Source organism: Anticarsia gemmatalis, chromosome 19 (genome assembly GCF_050436995.1).
Source record: "Anticarsia gemmatalis isolate Benzon Research Colony breed Stoneville strain chromosome 19, ilAntGemm2 primary, whole genome shotgun sequence".
NCBI classification, from domain to species: Eukaryota; Metazoa; Arthropoda; class Insecta; order Lepidoptera; family Erebidae; genus Anticarsia; species Anticarsia gemmatalis.
In genome coordinates this window covers 5313934-5334091 of record NC_134763.1, presented here as the reverse complement: position 1 = coordinate 5334091, position 20158 = coordinate 5313934, and the positions used below count along the sequence as shown (strand labels likewise).

Genomic DNA, 20158 nt, shown 5'->3' with positions numbered 1-20158 from the left:
CACATATTAAAGTAACATTTATTAACAAAAACAATAATTTACACTTACAATTACACTATGAATGGAACAAACTGGACTGTTCTGTTCAAACAATAAATTTGTCAGTCAATACGATTAGCGTTTGATAAATACTTTGTAGACTATGACTAGGTGTGATTCAAACTTTACGTACTTTGTACACATCAACGATACACACGTACACGCATTCGTCGCGGCATGAGATCAGCATTGCAAGTCGAATCTTCCAGTCTATAACACCGTAACCTATTTAACAATAATTTACAGATATTAAACGTGACATTTGCAAGGATACAACTATCTACATGTTATTTTTCTTACAGTAACCTACAAAGAAGTTCAGTCATTCCATTTCCTTCATATCAGCTCTGACGTCAATCTGAAAGTCAGAAATAGAAAGCAATTAAATTCAAATCAATCAATATTGCTAATCACATTATCTGTTAGTATCTGAGATTGACTTAAGCAGATTATGATATTAATTAGAGCAAAAAATAATTTTGTTGTGTTATCACGCTAATTATTATGATTGATTACAAATGAATGTGATTTCCTGTAAAATAAAGCGGTAATGAGATAAATTAGATCATTATTAGCGTCATTTATTTTCATTTTGAGATTGTTTCCTTGGATACTGTTAGATCTAAAGACTATCGAAGAATTTATAATAACAATTGATTAGGCTTAGTTTATTATCTTTTATTGCGGGTAATTCTAACTTTAGAGTACCTTACTAAAATATACATATCCTAATATACAGACACTTTTATACTCAAAATTTTAACTAGTTTCAACTGCTTGCCGACAAAGGCTCCACAGTGGAGTACCATAACAGACCTGGCACGAAGAAAATTGTTTCGTTTGAGATTCGATCTCAAGACAATGAATAGCTACACAGCTATAGCCCCCCCTTGGACACTTTACTATACATATCAAAGCCTGTATGTTTTTATAGATTTATAATATAACTAGCTGACCCGTGCGGCTCCGCTCGCGTGAATGATTTTTTTTTACTAATACAAAGCTTAATTATTCCTTAACAACAAAATATGCTTTTTTTCACGAAAAAAATATTCTCAAAATTATTTGGCCATAGTTAAACGGAAACGATCCAACCCACACAGACGTAGTTTCGAGATATTTAACTTTTAAGTTCAGATCACTAACTTTGGGGACTAACTCAGGACTATAACTTCATGGTGGGTTTGAATTTTACTTGGATTGTTTTCGTGATATTAAAATTTTAACTTCAAGGAGTGTTTTGGTATACATAACTCATTTTACCCATAGTGTGGGTTGGATCCTTTCCGTTTAACTATGGCCATTTATATCTCATATAACTCGCGCTTAAGCATATCCGCCATTAAAACTGTTGCCATGACAACGGAATTTTGTTAATTCAATAATATGTCATTATAATATTGATTATTCGCGACTTCGGTGGCGAAACCTGAATTTTCCCGGAAAATGCGTCATTTTCCCGGGGAAAAAAGTAGCCTATGTCCTTTCTCGGGTATCAAACTATCTCCATACCAAATTTCATGCAAATTGGTTCAGTAGTTTAGGCGTGATTGAGTAGCAGACAGACAGACAGAGTTACTTTCGCATTTATAATATTAGTATGGATATGGATTACTTTTTATTAAGGTGTATACGCACCAAGAAGAATGAAAGTCTCGACAAGGTACTCGATGAGCACCATGACCACAAACCCGAGCAGTGCACACGTGAAGTGTAGGAGACCGCTGCTGTCCTTCCACACTTCGAAGAACACCACGTACATCAGCGTACCACACGCCAGACCCTGGAGACAAGCAAACAGTAAGTAAAATAAAGAATATTTATTACTTCTAAAAGTTATTTATAAGTCAGTTAGAGGCGCCCATAGCCAGTTGTGCTCACCCGTCGGTAAATCTGTGGGTTAAGCAAACCTTGGCGCGGTCACTCCATAGATGGGTGACCGCATAGTGGTATTTGAACTGGGCGTCTCCGTGCTTCGGAGGGCACGTCAATAGTCGTTCCGGTTGTTATCTACTACGATAAGTGATAACAGTCGCTAAACCATGTCAAAGGCCTTCGGCGACACTAGGTTGACCACTAACCATACGATAAGGATAAGTAAGAAGAAGAAGCTGGAAATACTGTTTGGTATCTTGGGTTATGAGGATTCGTAGGAGCGTACAGGATTATGCGTAGGAAAGCTTGCGCGCTCTTCGCTCGCGATTTTCTTCGCGGGCTTGACTGATGAGCACGGCGCGTGGTCTTTCCTTTCTCTTGCACACCCTTTATACGCCCGTTTGTTTGTTTCATACGCGATAAAGTGTGTGTGTAAAGATGGCTAATTTTTTTTTTCTCTATCTACATCTATACTAATATTATAAATATGACCCATTCTCTCTTATGTGACGCAAGCGAAGTGGTGCGGGTCAGCTAGTATCAGATATCCATTAAATTAACGTCCTTCAATTAAGAATGTATCGATATACTTAGTTGACGATGCGTAAATCATGCAGTAGCCTCGAGACAGACAAGATAGCTCCCACTATCAACTCATTAAACGCCATTTTACGACTAAATAGAATTAAAGAAGGGATATCCGGTTCTTCAGGATTAATTGAAAACTTAATTAACGTGTGTAATTAAAGTTCAAACTGATAGGACTCAAAATATCTAAATTATATTCACGTCATAATAAGATAGTATTATACTTTAGTAATTAATACCTAGGTACCTACTTAGTAGCTTAATTAAATAGTCGTTTGTCAAATAAAACGGTCACGAAAATAATTAAGTATATATTTTTTCATGGGGATTATTACTGTCTGATATCACTAAGTAGGTGGTCTTTATATGATTATTTTTTATTATGAAGTACCGGAAAGTAGGGCAATTTTCATTTAGGTATTCTCTTTGTTGTCTAATCTAGATACATATCAGACAAAAACAACTTCAAAATTGGTAGGTTATTCATAACTTTTAAACTCTCGCGTTACATGTTTAATAGGTATAAATATAAATAAATATTTAGGGATACGCGAATTAACAAGAACATGCCCTAGTAGGTTCCTGTTTGGTCCGACATGCAAGACTGAGCAAGCTGTCTATCATTAATTTAAAAGAAATCTGTTTTCTATAATTATTTTCCTATGGCATAACCAATATAGAAACGTTTAACTGCAAGGTGCTTATTACATTTCCTCGGTACCAATACATAATGCAAGTTAATAGTAGCAAGAAATCAGAAAGCTGGCCTCAAATTAAAACTAATTTTCTTTTAATTTCTAGGAAGATCATTGTTCTATAAATCACTGAGATAACACGCGATCAAAGCTGCAATCATCACAGCTCTACCTATGAATAAAAAAATAAACTGTTGCAATCTTTAGCGTGATAACTAACTATCTGAATATTTAGTCAGAATAGAAAAGTGTAGGAACGTCTATCTCAATTCTTATAAATGGTTTCTTGGTATAAAGTAGAATGGTTACACCCATACTTATTAGGTATAATTAATGAAAAAAGAAACGCTGACTGGCCCTTACATTGTCTTGTCTGTCACCGTTAATTAGCTTAATCAAACTTCCGCAGTTAGATTACTTAACAAAAATGTAGTTACCTATTACCATAGTCCTATGTAGAAAAAGGTATGCCATCAAAAACATTCTGTAAAAACCTCAAGTCTCGCCGTAAAAAGTTGTGAGATCTATATAATACCAAGTCGATTAATCTATTTAGTCTCTACTTAAAGGACCTTCTGTCTTAAGTTATTACGTATGTTATTATCATGCCAATTTAAAAAAAATACCTCTAAAACAAATAGACCGACCTGGCCATCGCATGATTTGATTATTAGTATGTATCACACTACACAGCATGACGAGAAGTTAATGCTCCTGAAATGTTAATGGCGAATTTGTGTTTTCTTGCGATGACCAAGTCGATCTATTTGTTTTAAATGTATTTTTTTTAAATTGGCATGATAATAACATACGTAATAACTTAAGACAGAAGGTCCTTTAAGTAGAGACTAAATAGATTAATCGACTTGGTATTATATAGATCTCACAACTTTTTACGGCGAGACTTGAGGTTTTTACAGAATGTTTTTGATGGCATCTCACTTCTTTTTGTAGAGCGAATAGAGCAAACATAAGTCCAATTTGTATGGAAAGCCGTATTTTTTTCATAATTCAACATATTTTCCTATGGGAATGTTGTTCAGTTTCATGGGCTAAACACCCTTACCCACCCTATACCCCCTCCCGTTATGTCTCATATAGTAGATACATATTTACACCTATTTATTTTATTTTCTACAGAAATAATAATTTAATTCATTAACTGCAAATGTAACCTTGTAATCTTATACATTTATATGGGATTACAAAGTTATTGTTGCAGTTAGTGTATTTAGAAAACTTGACCGAAATTAGAAAATATTGAATTTTTCCCATGATTAAGACACTAAAACCTACTTGTATTCTAAATTTTAAGCTTCTAAGTCTGCTAGAAGTACCTTAGACTTTTGATGATCGGTGAGTCAGTGAGTCAGTGAATCAGTGAGTGACAAAATTCAAAATTTTAACAAGTTGTCATTCTTAAACTACTGGTTCAAATTGACTGAAATTTTAAATATACCGTGTTTATACAATGACTGATTAGTTGCTGAAAATCCAGGCTTCTTGTTTTATCCACTACGAAATTATAGGGGTGTCAAAAATAGCCCGAATTGCTTCGAGAAAAGGATGTTACGGCCGTGCCGCTTTTTTTTTGCTCGACTTGCGGGGGCACTTCCGTGCCCCCAGACCTTTTCGTACTCACTAGCTAAGCAATCAGAATTAAACAATTCATACGGCTTACGTCAACTTGCCACTGTTCTATAGCTTCACTCACCTGAAGTACAACAGAATAGATGCCAGCCTCAGCAGCGCCCGCGCCACCGACCAGCAGAATACCAATGGCAATGCCAAGAGCTGACATGAAGGAGAACGTGAAGATGTACACGATGGACAGCCATCGCTTGGTACCTGATGCTAGCAGCTCCACGCCGATGCAGAACGCGATTATGTACTTGTGGGCTGACACTGCGCCGAACATGTACCTGGGAAGTAATTTTCAATTGTTTTAAAACTGCAGACAGTTTATATTTTTTTTTAACCCTTTACTGTGCCGTGTGTGAGAAGAAAGGCTAAGCTGATATATATGTGCCACTAGTGGGCAAGTATCTTCTCCCGAACGAGGGAAGGAAGATAAGGAGAGAAGCTTAACATACCAGCTAAATATCGCCTAGGTACTCCTAAAGATATTCATTTTTGAGAAATCAACTAGTCTTATCTGCTTTTTACTAGGCCGGTTTACCTGGTGTTCAGGAGGAGTACGAATTTAAAACTCAAGGTTGAAATTATTGGTTAGTATTTTCTAGCTTTAGGGATTATGTCACGCCTTGGTCCAGAAAGAGTTATTGTTCCCTTTTGAAAGTACTTATTTAAAGTAGTTATTGTTATGTTTGTTTAAAAAGGAAACTTTGTAAAAGGTACATAGAGCTTTTGTAACTGAGTTTAAAACTCCCTGACACCCCTGAGAATATTTACAAAACTCATTTAAATCGGATAACGATTCGTTTCGTTCTGAACCTTTTGTGACTCTAACTTAGAATTGAAACAAAGTGTCCGATTTATAAAAAAAATAGGTACTTCGGCTAAAAAACGTATGTCACGTTGTCATTTTTTGTCAAAACGTCCTTGCTATTGTTTTCATTCTACGAGTAGGAATGCTAAATTAAAATGCAAAATCACAGCAATTTAGATTTAAAGATACGCATTCACGTGCGTCACAGGTGCTAATCGTCTTTCAGAAGTCAACAAACTTAGACTTATCGTTGATTTATGGATAAATATGGACGATATGGGTGGCATACCGATTTTTTTTATTCATAAAGTCCCGATTAATATTATCAGTAGATTTATGAAATAGCTAGGTATACATTTTTCAGATAATAGTGTTTACTTTAACGATTTATTATTAAGCAACATTTTACCGCGATCGTTATGATACTTGAATTCAATTGCTTCGTACGAAAGTAGGGAATCTTTTTCTGAGCTGAAAATACTTCCAAAGATTATTTTCTATGGGTTTCCTAAAGATATTTCGGTTATAAAATATACGGGATAAAAATTACACGCAATACTATGCAAGTTACAAGAAAGTTTACTATACGCTTAACCATTTAAAATCTATCTATACTAATATTATAAAGCTGAAGAGTTTGTTTGTTTGTTTGTTTGTTTATTTGTTTGTTTGTTTGAACGCGCTAATCTCGGGAACTACTGGTCCGATTTGAAAAATTCTTTCAGTGTTAGATAGCCCATTTATTGAGGAAGGCTATAGGCTATATATCATCACGCTACGACCAATAGGAGCAGAGTAACAGTGAAAAATGTTACAAAAACGGGGAAAATTATGATTATCTTAAATGACGCAAGCGAAGTTGCGCGGGTCAGCTAGTACTTATATATAAAGCTGAAGAGTTTGTTTATTTGAACGCGCTAATCTCAGAAACTACTGGCCCGATTTGAAAAAATATGTTAGTGTTAGATTGCCCATTTAGCGAGGAAGGCTATGGGCTATATATCATCACGCTACGACCAATAGGAGCAGAGTACCAGTGAAAAGTGTTACAAAAACGGGGAAAATTATGACCCATTCTCTCTGTATCGCAAGCAAAGTTGCACGGGTCAGCTAGTACATAATACTCTCACATAAAAACCTGAATCAACAACGATAATGTAACTAGAACTGTTCCAATTAAATAATAACTCATTTTATTAGCCATATAATGTGGAAAGCTGAGTAAATATTGTTTATCACCCATTTTGCCCAGAACAGACTTAAAGTGAAATAATAAAGGAACAATACGTTGCATCTATTTGTATGTTTATAGAATGAATCATGCGACTTTCCCAGACATTGGTATTAGTAGTTTTGTTTATGTAAACATCGAACACAACTCCCACATAACAAGTTTGTTTAAACAATAATCACTATTGACACACTACATTCGGGCTCATTGAACTAAAAAGTGGTAGGAAAAAAGAAATCCACGAAAAATTTATAACACTCTTCTTTTTGCGTCGGGGGTTAAAAAAGATCTTTGTCCCTAGATTCATCTTAGTTCTCATAGTAAAAGGTGGACTTAGTTTTTATGATAAAAGCTAATTGACAGACTAGGTAGTAGTTACTGGCTGTAACCCATACAATAATTTAACAGATAAATGTCGGATTTGCTTGTAATTTTCTTATAAAGCCATACTTACTCATTTTTACCATCTACCAAAAGATTACAAACATAGGTATCTTATTTATGTAGGAATCTCAATTGGTTAGGTGCTAACGCAGTACCTATGCATCGGGTGCAATCTTATCCTCAAGGTAAAATGCTTCTAGGGACTTTATTTTGTCATTTTTTTATGCGATTATCTTAAACTAAGTCTTGAACGCATTTGCGGGGAATCACAGTGTCTATTTATGAATATTTTCTAGCTATCAGTCGTAAGCCCAATTGGATAATTACGTTTAATATTTAAGATAAGCATTTTTTATCGAATATTTGTTTAGTATATCAATAACACAGACAATATGTCGTAAAGTTAGATTTTGTTTATAACCTAAATATCTTTGGATTAGCTAATATAGATTATCGGGTGCTCAGATTAATTTACTTGTTTATTGCTATTTATAGATAAAGTATCAAGGCATGATTAGGCATTACAGTTTTTCTCCTTTGCTTGTTATTTTTTTAGGCAATTTGATGTAGAGCGATCTATAATATGTAAGATTAGTTTCTCATTCTTACACTAGAGGCGCTGTGTATGTTCATGTCTCGTTTGTTTTAAATTATTGCTCGCTTGAAAAAAACATCTTAGTGGTATTTTTTCTTGAAATATAATGTTAGCATTATGTTTTTCTAATTATCTTAAGTTAACTTCTGCAATTTGCTTACACGAAATATCGATACGATTTTTTTTTGTGAAAAATACTGATAAGTAGGTCATTAACCTTACAATAAGGACCGGAGCTATCCCAATACCTTCATGAGTCATTTATAACCACAGAGCGAGTAGTTGAATGAATATTTTGTAATACCTGTGTAGTGTGTTATCTAACTCTCATACCACGCACAAAGAGTTGCTTAACGCAGCGATAACAGCTAGCTATTTTAACGATTTCTCTAAGGACAAAAGCATCTTTATTTTGTTTAGGATAAGAGTAAGAATGATTCATATTTTGACAGATAAAACGTTTTCAATTTCAAATCACAGTGTAAGACTTATTGGAGATTGATAAAATATTAGATTAATATAACGTTTCGTAAACCGAGGACATTTCGGTTTATTTTATACACTTAAAAAGCTTGTGTTTTTGGCTTTACCGACATTCGATCAGCAACATGATATAGTTTACTATGTAACCCTTTCAAAAGTAAGGTAACTATAACGAAAGACTAAGGACTGCTTACAGAAAAATAATGTGTACAAGTCGCGATGGTTTAAAGTCGTTAATTCTGAAGTGTATTACTCACCAAACATTAGCTACAGAAGATTCCAATCCTACAGCAAGACCTTCGAACAGCTCATGAATAGACAGCGCCAACACAATAAGCAGACCTCTCATAGCCGACGCGACCGAATCATCATCATCACCGGTCACCAAATGACTATGTCCTTTATGCTTCAAGTCTTCAACATCATTGTCTTTACCCGTAGGACCCTCAAGAGCAGACCCAGTCACGCTCACAGCCGCAGAATCCTTCCTCAGTTGGAAGGACTTTGATATTTCTTTATCAGTCTTCTTATTTTCTCGACTATTAATGTACAAGTGCACCAGTTCTTCTATTAAGTACATCATGAAGAAGCCGCCGCACATTATGAGCCCGGCGAAGAAAACATGGCTGTCTGGGAACTCGCCAGATTCTGGAAAGAAAAAGTGTTTTTTAGACATTGAGAAAGATTAAAGCAATCTATATTAGTCCAAGTCTATGAGAAGGGATATCAATTGACCAATAAGATGCTGAGTGTGTCTATAAATCTGCATAATTATTCCTGATTATTGCGACCACGTTATAAATAATAAATATGGAAATATTATGCCGTAGGACTGCAAATATCTTACACTTCACACGTTCTTGTTTACAATGTTAATTGTCTTTCAGATAATATAAACAGTGTAGACCATACCATTACTCCTAAGGTCGAAGAAATTCGTTTTTTCATAACAAGGGTCATTGCAATTTTACGAAACAAACAAAACCGCACCTACCTAATATCGCAAAAAAACTTATCAATCAAATAAACTATGAATGATCAATGAATGAATGCAATACTATTTCATTCACTTAAGCCTCGCTTTAATTAATTAAGTGGCGTACTACATTTATTGATTGATGTTTTGATCGCGAGGCTCAATAAGACGGCTACCGGCTACCAAACGAATCGTAACTGGCACGTGTCTCGACGATAACATCTGTGATGCAATTTACTATCGTAGGTACGTTTCACTACTAGTTGTGTTGAGCAAATACTGGCTATGATAACCTGTCATTATTTATTTACTACAAGAAGTTGTTTAGCTAGTACGAATTAACGGCAACCCTGATTTTTAAGCAGTGCGTATGTACAAAATATCACGCGTGTGATGTAGTCAGTAGGCTAGGTAGAGGTATATTAAACACACCCGCGTTTCGCCATTAAAAAGTTAAGACCCATGTAAGAGGGAGCGATCCTAATTACTGTTTACCGGGCACGTTGCACAACTCCGGGATACTATTAAGAAACATTTTTATTTAAATTTTTAAATTAGATAACACCAATAGTACTTTGCCCGATGCGGGAATCGAATTCGAAATCTAACAATCGGCAGCATAAATATACTAATTAATTACTATCTCTTACTAATATGACTAGAAATTATTTTAAACCCGAAGAGCTCATGTTAAAGCAGACATAGAACTATGTTTCCCACTTCAAAAATTGATTTGATGTCAAAGGTTAATGTTGGATACTTTGTAGAAAAACCCGAATAACTTTTTGTTATACTTGAAGTTATCGGAGAGATGGCTTAAGTAAGTAACTTACATCTTAATACAAGATTCTTGGAACTCCCAAACAGTTTTTCTCCAATGATGTCAATGGAAAAAAGCTTAAAAAATCGACAGGTCATTCTCAACAGCTCCAAAATAACATGGTGCCGTATTTCCTATTTACAAATGCACAAACAAAAGACAAACGATTATTCTAATTGTTATATTTGAAAGAAGAAGTCAAAACTAAATAAAACTATAAATAAACTATTTTTCTAAAACTCCACACGTGTACTTGAAAGATACTTGATAGTCAGAGGTTAGAGGAATTAATCTGTGTAACGTAAATCGGAGATACTGCCCACTGTCCATGTGTCCATGTTATTAATTTTCATCTAACCGTTATATCCCTGAGTAGCAGCTAGCCAGCTCCTCGTGGGTGTCGTACAAGTAGCTAGTAGTAGGTAACAATGTATAAATAAGCATTATTCATATCTATAGGACAGTGGCTATCAAACTCTCGCGTGTTCAGGCTCCACAATACATTAGCGTGAGCTGACAGAGATTTATAACCTTCACGACTTTCGCACTGCGTGATTATTATCCAATATTTTCTGTCAATCTTATAGTAACATGATGTATGATTATTCAGAAGTAATAATTATCACTTGTTTCAACGGTGAAGGAAAACATATCGATGCAACCTTGCATGCCTAGTTCTTTAGAACAGTTCTTGAAGGTATGCATAGACCCCAACCGACACTTGGCCAGCGTGGTAGACTCAAGGAATAACCCCTCCCTTACTACGAGAGGAGACCTTTGCCCAGCTGTGGGACATTAATGGGTTAAATTTATAACATTTATAACTCTTAAGTAAAAGTTGATGAAGCTTTCGACAGCATTATCTTCGCACTACGGACAACTCTTCTACTGTTTCAAAAAAAATGGCAAAAAGGCTTAGAAATAGTTGAGAAACAGTGACTTGGAGACTAAAGCAGACAGTTTGTTCTGCATGTACAGTATTTGCGCAAATATTTTTAAATTGTGCCAAGTCTCATTTGCTAAGGTTTTAGATAACAATTTATGTCATATGTATTTGGCTGCTACTGATTTATTCACCTTCACGACCTTCTTTGAGAAAACTACGACAATTATTTGTTCAATGTTATCTTTAGACAAAAGCATTATAATTAAGTCTTTTATTCGTATATAGGAATGCAATGTTCACAGTAAAATATCCATGGGTGGGTTATAATCGTGAATGAGGATTTTGGGAAGAAACGTTATCAAATCTAACAAATTGTGGAATTGTGTTTACTTCATCTTATGTTAATCTTCTGTAAATTAAATATCTCTCTAGCTGTTCACAATTTACGAGTTTCTACAGCCTAATTTACTCAGAAAGAGGTAATTAAACTAGATAAGTATATAAAGTAACTACTCTTATATGATCTACGTAAACCTTGCTGCTGCAGATGTTGATTCCATCAATAATAATCGAAGCGATTAGTTCATTCAAATCGATTTAATTCGACAATAAACCTAAAAATATACCACATACAGCCAGATAACCATTAAACCCCTATAGGGTTTTGTAACATGTTATCTTTTACACTGGCAATATTTACTTGTCTACGTATTTTATTTGTATTGTTGATAATTCAAACAAATATTATATCACCTACAATAATACTATAACAATTATGTGATATAATTATGACGTCTATTAATTCTATATACCCAATAGCTATAATAATAAAGGATTAAATAAAGCTAGGTATAATTTGATGAGCTTACAAGCGTACATATTGAATGTCACGCATTTGCTATCTTCACATCTTTACCAAAAACGGATACCGATAATGTCTTAAATCTGATAAGTACCGATTATGTAGGCGTTAATCAATACGTGAAAATAAAATAGCAAGTTTAATTGCTTAGTTTTTACGTGTGATTATGCACGTGGTGCTACGTCAGAAATTAGTTGCATTAAAAGTACGTTTTCGATAAATAAGTGTTGATAAAATAGATAATAAATAATCTGCAACTACCTATTCCCTAGAGCCTAGAAAACCTAGGTGCCCACAAGAGTATAAGTTTACGGTATAAGTTATTATTACTTTTTAATCTTTCTTTATAAGAAGTGACATTCAAATACATAAAAGTATATGTTTGTGTTTTTATGTGTAAGTTATGAAATGTCCTACACATTTCATAACTTACACATAAAAACATACAAAATAAGTAGTCAAAAACCTCAAAATCTTGAACTCCTAAATAAAACTGGGTATCAATGGCTGACAGCTGTGCCGTGCAACTAAACATCAAGCTAGAGATCAGAGTGTGCTTGATTGCTTAAATTCTCATTCAACATTAGTTACTAATTTGTCAGCCAAGTGAAGATTATAAATATATTATGTATATTATGTAGATGATCAAAATATGATTTTCTTATGGTAAATTACCAAATGAAACCTTTCTCTGGTGTTAATCTGAAAAACTGCTCTTTATTGCGTAAGTATTGATTAATATTAATAGTCACTGTTATCAAATATCGGCAAGTTAACAAAGTACCTAGGTGTTTTATTTGCTATTAAGATCTCTATCTTAACTCATTCATCACCCTAGTTTTGAACACGGATAATTTCTTAATCGGTCGATTGCTTTGATAAACTATTTTAATCTATAATTTTCGTAATCTATCTATTAATACCTAATCGAAGATTTAAAATCGCCAATTGGCGTCTGCCCACCCCGTTTGTTACAGCGGGCAATTTCTTTTACTTGCATTGTTGAGAAAGGTTAGTTTTAGAAAATACTCTTTTTTTTGACGATGGCTGCGACGTTTTAAGTTGCTACTAAAGCCGAGGAATCGTGGGTTCGATTACTACGAAAAAAAAATGTTATTAAATCACCTGAAGCTTAACTTAGTAATGGATGGCTAAGAAACACTTTAAGTGAATTATGTGTCAAACTGATTTTTTTTTTTAAAACAACCTTTTTGTAGATATAAACATACCTATGTTCATTTTAGTTATTTCGTATCCCAACTTGACTAAATCTCCAACTAGGAGAGTCTATTAAAGTCAAAGCAGACAGAGTAGTGTAGGGGAACCTGTTGTACCTTGGCACTATGTGTACCTAGGCCACTGGGCTCGTTTTCAAATATTCGCGCGATACTAAATTCTACTGTTTATAGTATTCGAGACGTCACTACAGACTATTCAATGTAAAGTTAGTCGCATACCGCCATTAAGCCGGTGTTTGGTGTTATCGACGCTGAAACTTTTTTGTGTGAAAAAGTAAGTATTTCTAATATATTTTGAAGTCTAATAGTTTTAAAAGTTTTCTAATAGTCACTTAACTGTTAAATGCTATCGGTTCTTTGATTTTACAAGTCTCAACACAATAAAAAACTTACGAGATACTTTACCTCTAAACTATATAAAATCACCGTTTTAGTGAAGTTGGAGTAGTGTTGTACCTCGGTCACTGTCGATCAGCTGTACCTTGGCCAGTGGCCAAGGTACAACCTGGATGTTATACTTTGGCCAGGAGAATGTTTTATTAAATTATTTCACATTTACGGAATAATATTTCTAATAATTAAATATCTTTATTATTTCAGAAATCGATGCAAAAATCACTTAAAAACTGGAAATGGCCTGAAAAAGAGGAGATTAAAACCCCGCAAAAAGTTAACAAGAACAGAGAGATTTATTATGTTCCAGAGATACAGAAGTACTGGGATTTCTACTAAATGCTTAAGGCTGAATAATATATCTACATTATTGATAGTGTTTTTATAATAGCTAGTCCAAATTACTGATTAAAATTTAAGAAAGAAATAATAATTTATATATAGGTAAAGATAATCTATACTAATCTATACTAATATTGTAAAGCTGAAGAGTTTGTTTGTTTGAACGCGCTAATCTCAGGAACTACTGGTTCGATTTGAAAAATTCTTTCAGTTTTAGATAGCCCATTTATCGAGGAAGGCTATTGGCTATATATCATCACGCTATGACCAACAGGAGCAGAGTAACAGTAAAAAATGTTACAAAAACGGGGAAAATTATGACCCATTCTTTCTTATGTGACGCAAGGGAAGTTGCGCGGGTCAGCTAGTTGTTTCAATATTTTGTTTTCCTATGCTATGCTATATAGGTATATTGATTTGCTATATTATATTATGTGATATCGTCGCTGCGCCTGCCAAGTTCCACATGTGTCTTTTGTGAGATTTTGGAAAACTTTTTTTTTTATTTGGGACACAATATTCATTTTTTTTAACATCAAAATACACATATGGAGTTTGGCAGGCGCAGCGATGTGATGTAACGAAACGGTGGCCAAAGTTAGTTGTTTTTGTTTAAATATTTTGTTTGAAAAGCGTAAAAAAAGCTATGAATTTTATTTTAATTTTGATCATTTCTAAATTTTGATCATTTGAGAATTTTTTAAATGTTTTGTTAAATACTGTATACTGTAATAATACTGTGTACTGTAATAAATCAAATAAAATGATTTTAGTTAACAAAACTTGATAATTTGCTTAAATTACCCCCAAATTTCAATGTGTCCTAGGTACAACGTACTACTGGCCTAGGTACATAGGGTATGTTGTACCTTGGCCACATTTCCCATTTTTTTTTAAATTTAAAAATATTATGTAAATATTAAATATACATTTCTGATATTTTTTTGGTGAGTACCCAAATAATTGACATTTCAAAATATGCAAATATGATTTGTGTGCTGCACGTCAAATCACAATAAAAAATATATTTCTAAAAAACCGGCCTAGGTACAACAGGTTCCCTTACAGAAAACCAGTTTTGATGATGTTGACGTCCTTAACTTATTAATAGACAGAAACCTTTTACGTTATAGTTGTTCAGGTAAATCAATTGCTAACTAGACCTGATGTCCTACCTAAATAGCACAGGGTTCTTACATATACAGAATACAGTATTACTTTTCGAACTGCGCGTTTGGATAACGTGGTCACGTCGTCGCAAAAACCGCAGCGCCGCGTGTGGGGGGTTCGAATCCCACCTGGGACAAAAGTGTGTGGTGAACAAGTGAGTATCTCGTTTGAGCCTAGTTTTAATGTGTCTATAGGTATATTATGTATTTAGAAACATAAAAGTATATTTTGTCAGTTATTTGATTACCATAGCTTTGCTTAGTTTTGAATCAAATGACCGTGAGCGAGTTGTCCAACAATGACTTTCTATTTTATTTACACTTATTAATTTACTATACCTTACGAGTAAAGCTGCGGACAAAAGCTAGAGCTTAAAGCATAAAAGATACAAAGCATTTCATTGTTCAAGTAACATTTAAATTCTAGACTAATCTTCCATGAAATTGTATTACAAAAGTCAACTCAAATATATTCAACTTCCGTTATAATAAGCAGATACTCAAGGTTCATAACATTTGATTTTTAATTCAATTATCATTGGAAACTTTTGAGTTATATCTGCTAATATACCAGGAACGGAACCTGTTCTTAAATTAAAGCCACGTCTCGACTACAGACTCAGTACTCTATACATATATCAGCTTAACCTTCGGTACGACTGGTTGTCAGACTTAGCTTCTGACTACTGTTAACGACTGTCAAAGATCTTCGAAAATGACTGTCGGGACCCACAATTTAACGTGCCTTACGAGAAAACAACTACTTATCTTAGATCGATGAAAAGTCGCCAATTCAATAACTTAAATAAGTGCCCTATGTTCTCTTTTAAATGAGACAACAATTAAAAATACAAAAGAATCATAAATACAATATTTATCGACATTAATTTCCTACATAATCATTATGTACACAGACAATGCGACGAGAAACTTTACTATCTGTACACTGTTTGTGTTACATTAAACTCACGACTTCTGTGGGAAGATAAATAAAAGATACGGTAATTAATTTGCTGCATTTTTCTATATTATGCTTGTTTAATTTTTCAGTGTGTGAGAGATTTGGCCTATATTTAACTCGCTTCAACCCGCGAGTTCGTTCTCGTGAATATATTTATCTGGACAAAAACAATACTTAATTGAAAAGAACTATCCTATATGTTAATTTAGTTTATAAATAAACTATGTGTGTACCAAATTTCATAATAATCCGATCAGTGGTTTTGCGTGAAAAGTAACAAACATACATCCATCCTCACAAACGTTCGCATTTAGATAGAACTAGCTGACTCGCGCAACTTCGCTTGCGTCACATAAGAGAGAATGCGTCGTAATTTTCCCCGTTTTTGTAACATTTCTCGTAGCTACTCCGCTCCTATTAGTCGTAGCGTAATGATATATAGCCTATAGCCTTCCTTGATAAATAGGCTATCTAACACTGAATTTTTTTTTCAAATCAGATCAATAGTTCCTGAGATTAGCGCGTTCAAACAAACAAACAAACTCTTCAGTTTTATAATATTAGTATAGATTAGTATAGATATGCAATAATATGCATAGGTAGGTAGTATTTAGGTAGTAGGTATACCTAATACATGCTTCTGCCCACGACTTCATCCACGTAAGATTTACTAAGATAAATAATGTTATCGACGTGTTAATCAAAGTTATATCTATACGACCTAAGTATCTCATCGAGATCCGTCCAGCAGTTTTGGCGCGATTACGGTGCAGACATATCCATTCTAACTTTCTTATATAACACCAGCACGATGTATGATCTCAAATAATAAATCTTGCAACAAAAGTAACAATCAATCTTAACGCGTGTTAAGTTCAAAATAGACGTAAGAAAGTAGGTCAAGCATGGCCCAAAGGCTTCAAACGAAATTCCTAACCGGACCTTATTCACGAATCACGACGCATCAGAGAATTAGTGATTGCAAAAAGTTCCCTTGACCTAATCATGAACAACATAAGTATTATGTCTTCGACGTATGCAGTCCTTGAACGCCAAATTCTATAATTAAGTATGTATGTACCTAATTGAACACTTACAGTAGGTACCTACATATGTTTTAAAGATGATTCAATAAATTTTCCCTAAAAACTTCTAGAAAAATAATTTGTAAGTCTATCAAATATGGATTTGTGGATCTTTGCATTAACAAGGAGCTGCCAAAATGACATTTTCATATCTAATTAACAAGCACTTGCAACATCGTTTATCGGCAAATAATGATTATTTTATTGGGCATGCTAGTGAACTATTTATACAAAAGTAGTTTTATCCTTAACACGGTAATAGAAACGCGTTAGACAATAACCTACCTTTCTTTATAATATTTATGATCGCAATACATTTGACAGCGAAAAAACTGGCCAAGTGTGAGTTGAACTGGCGCACAAAGGGTTCCGTACCATTATTTTTAAAAAATGGCATATAGGTAGATTAGAGATACATGACTTTTGTAAAAACGCCTTCTGAAATATCTGGTTAAAGGTTTCTAGAATTAGTTGTTTAAACGGCAACAGAATAATACTTCATCTGTGAAAGTGTCAACTGTCTAACTTTGGTTCATAGTTCACGAGATACAGCCTGGTGACAGGCAGCTAATTAAGTCTTTGTAATAGAGTTCCTGTTTTACCCTTTGGGTACGTAACCCTAAAAATGGTGCAATGATAAATGAACTCGTTCCTACCACGCAGGTTTCGTGAGTTTGTTCCAATAGTTGTTTCGGTTCAGCTTGTCCCCATTCTTATGTTTATTAATTCTATCAGTGGGTGAACCAGAAATTGATATTGGTTAAGATATTGTTTATTTTGTTACCCGTGGTAATCAAGTTTTGACAACCTGCAATAGTAATGGCAAGACAACCAACCAACTAACTGCGTAACTTGCACTATTCTCATACTTAGAATATCTTAGAGTCTATTTTTCTATCATCAGCTGATGTCTTTATCGACAATCGGTTCTTTATAACCATGACTCGAGGTTCTCTGTTCATCGTAGGTAATGTTTCATCATATTCCGTTCGGAAATGTCAAGACAGCGGAGAGCTAACTGGTTTATTTATGACCACTTCAAAATAGGTAATGAACAGTAACTATACTCTAAGTATGACTATTTTTAACGTTTCGTAACAAAATTGAATTGCTTCTATTTCGTTTGTACACGTGGACATTTAGTTTTTTTAAATTTTCACTGTTTCAAGAAATCAAAAGAGCTGTTTGTTGTAAAATAAAATGGTTTGTTATAAAGCAGTTACCGGCGAACGTTAAGTATAAGATGGACAACCTATGTCCGTTATCCCGATGCAATGCAAAATTTGTGCAGTAGACAATACGTAACGTTGTTGTATTTATTTAGAAGCAAACTGAAAAATACTAATTGAATCTATTTCGATATCTCATAGATCTGGTGCCTTTATCAAACCTAAAAATCTCTAGTGTCAAAAATGTTTAAATCAAATATCGCGGAATCACGGTGTTTATAATTTATTATTCGTTACGCTAATTATACCTACCTATGTTTTGTCACGACTAGTTATCTATATAAAGGTTGTTGGAAAAAAAAAACGTTGACCTATTAGCTAATAAATTGTAGAAAGTAAACAACCTATGGTAAAAGTTCAATCAATTACACTATTACTTAACTGCAGGTTAGCAGTAACTGTAGTTCATAACTAAGTATATCCAAAGCTTTATATAAATGTCTTACATCACATCTAAAATTTAGAAAGTTACGTTGATTGGTAGGTAATGTTCTTCTTTGTTATTCTTCGTCAACCATTAAACGATCATTAGATGTGATAAGTGAGTAACCCTTAACTTATGTAAGGCATCTACCTACCTACTTACTAAAAACATTTTAAAGCATGACACTGACACCAAAATTGCGCAGGAAATTCATTTTGAACACACAAACAATACACAGTTGATAATACAGTAGTTCCCTTATTTACTGACCTTGCAGGAGTTCAATGTTTTCGTCAACTTCGGGCAGCAGATGCATGAAGGTGGTCGCGAACAGCACTCCCCCACCGAACGCCAGCATGCCCACCACCACTTTATTAGAGTTCCGCATATTGCCATCAGAAGATTTAAACCAATCGAACTTTAAAGATATAACCAAAGGCAGACACCCGACCACCATGGATATAGCGAATAGGGACACCATTGTTATAATTTTTGCCGTGAGAGCATCGCTCATCGCGGCATCATCTTCCCTTATTAAACTCATTGTAACTGTCAGATTCAGTCAGTGATTTGATTTTATTTAATCCGCAGTAATTGTACGGTCGGTTATATGTGAAGGCACAGAGCGCTGCGCACGCGACGCTGGCTGATCAACGACCAGTCGACTGGGCTTCCTGCGCTCCTGCGCTCGTAGGCGGGCTCTTGATAACAACTCATTATTAATGATAAAAATGACAGTAGTTTGTTCGTCGTCGCATCAATAAGCCACCGTTTAGTATATCATTCAATCGGACATAATCTTCAACATCTATCTCGCTAATGCGATGTGAAAATGTTTAGACTTAGATACCAATTCCGGTAATCATTTTGACTTGATTGAATAATTAAATATTAAATGCGATTTGTTGCATCATTGTTTCAGATTTTATCAGGATATCATAATAAAATTGGTACGTGTCCGGATGTACCTATTACTATATCGAATAAATTATGCAAAGTCGTTAACGCGTTACAAGTAGGTTACATAATAATGACGTCTTGCTAATTATTTGTCCTGAATTTAACATTTTATGTCACGTCCACATCGTTACTTTTTAATTAAAATCCTAGATTATGGCTGTATGCGGTAGAAACGGCGCGTCTACATGTATTATGGTATACCTATTTTTCCCATTATTTTGGCTTGATAAAGCTAGAATAAATAAGTATAGGTACAGAAATACATCGACAGTCCAGGAATAGCAACTAAACATGTACATATTTATGAATTAAACGTAGGTACATACTATGCCATATTTTTCCTGTATCGTACTAATAATATTAATGTATGTTTTACCAGAACAGAATTATAAATTGGTGAATATTAAACCTACTTCTTCCATTTCATACATTCCCATGCCATTTAAAATACTGACTATTCGTTCACGTGTTATA

At 34.3% G+C, this 20158-nt stretch overlaps 1 protein-coding gene across 2 annotated transcripts; it reads right to left on the bottom strand.

Annotated features, from left to right (window-relative positions):
• Positions 1–6: 6 nt before the first annotated feature.
• Positions 7–19405, bottom strand: LOC142981331 (zinc transporter ZIP1-like). 2 transcript variants are annotated; one of them, XM_076127174.1, is made up of 6 exons: positions 18995–19405; positions 8597–8987; positions 4912–5119; positions 1678–1822; positions 350–397; positions 7–264 (listed from the first exon to the last, which is right to left on the bottom strand). In XM_076127174.1, the coding sequence occupies exons 1-5, from the start codon at positions 19266–19268 to the stop codon at positions 393–395; spliced, it is 1023 nt and encodes a 340-aa protein (XP_075983289.1). In that variant the 5' UTR covers positions 19269–19405; the 3' UTR covers positions 7–264; positions 350–392. The 2 variants fall into 2 exon arrangements, with proteins under 2 accessions (XP_075983289.1, XP_075983288.1); XM_076127173.1 differs by having other exon boundaries at positions 7–397.
• Between the last annotated feature and the right edge of the window lie 753 nt (positions 19406–20158).

Coding starts and splice junctions, on each gene's coding strand:
- LOC142981331 (XM_076127173.1), bottom strand. CDS start 19,268: ATGAGTTTAATAAGGGAAGATGATGCCGCGATGAGCGATGCTCTCACG. Junction 8,988..18,994: donor AAACATTGAACTCCTGCAAG/GTCAGTAAATAA, acceptor TTTTCTTTCCAG/AATCTGGCGAGTTCCCAGAC. Junction 1,823..4,911: donor TCTATTCTGTTGTACTTCAG/GTGAGTGAAGCT, acceptor GCTTGTCTCCAG/GGTCTGGCGTGTGGTACGCT.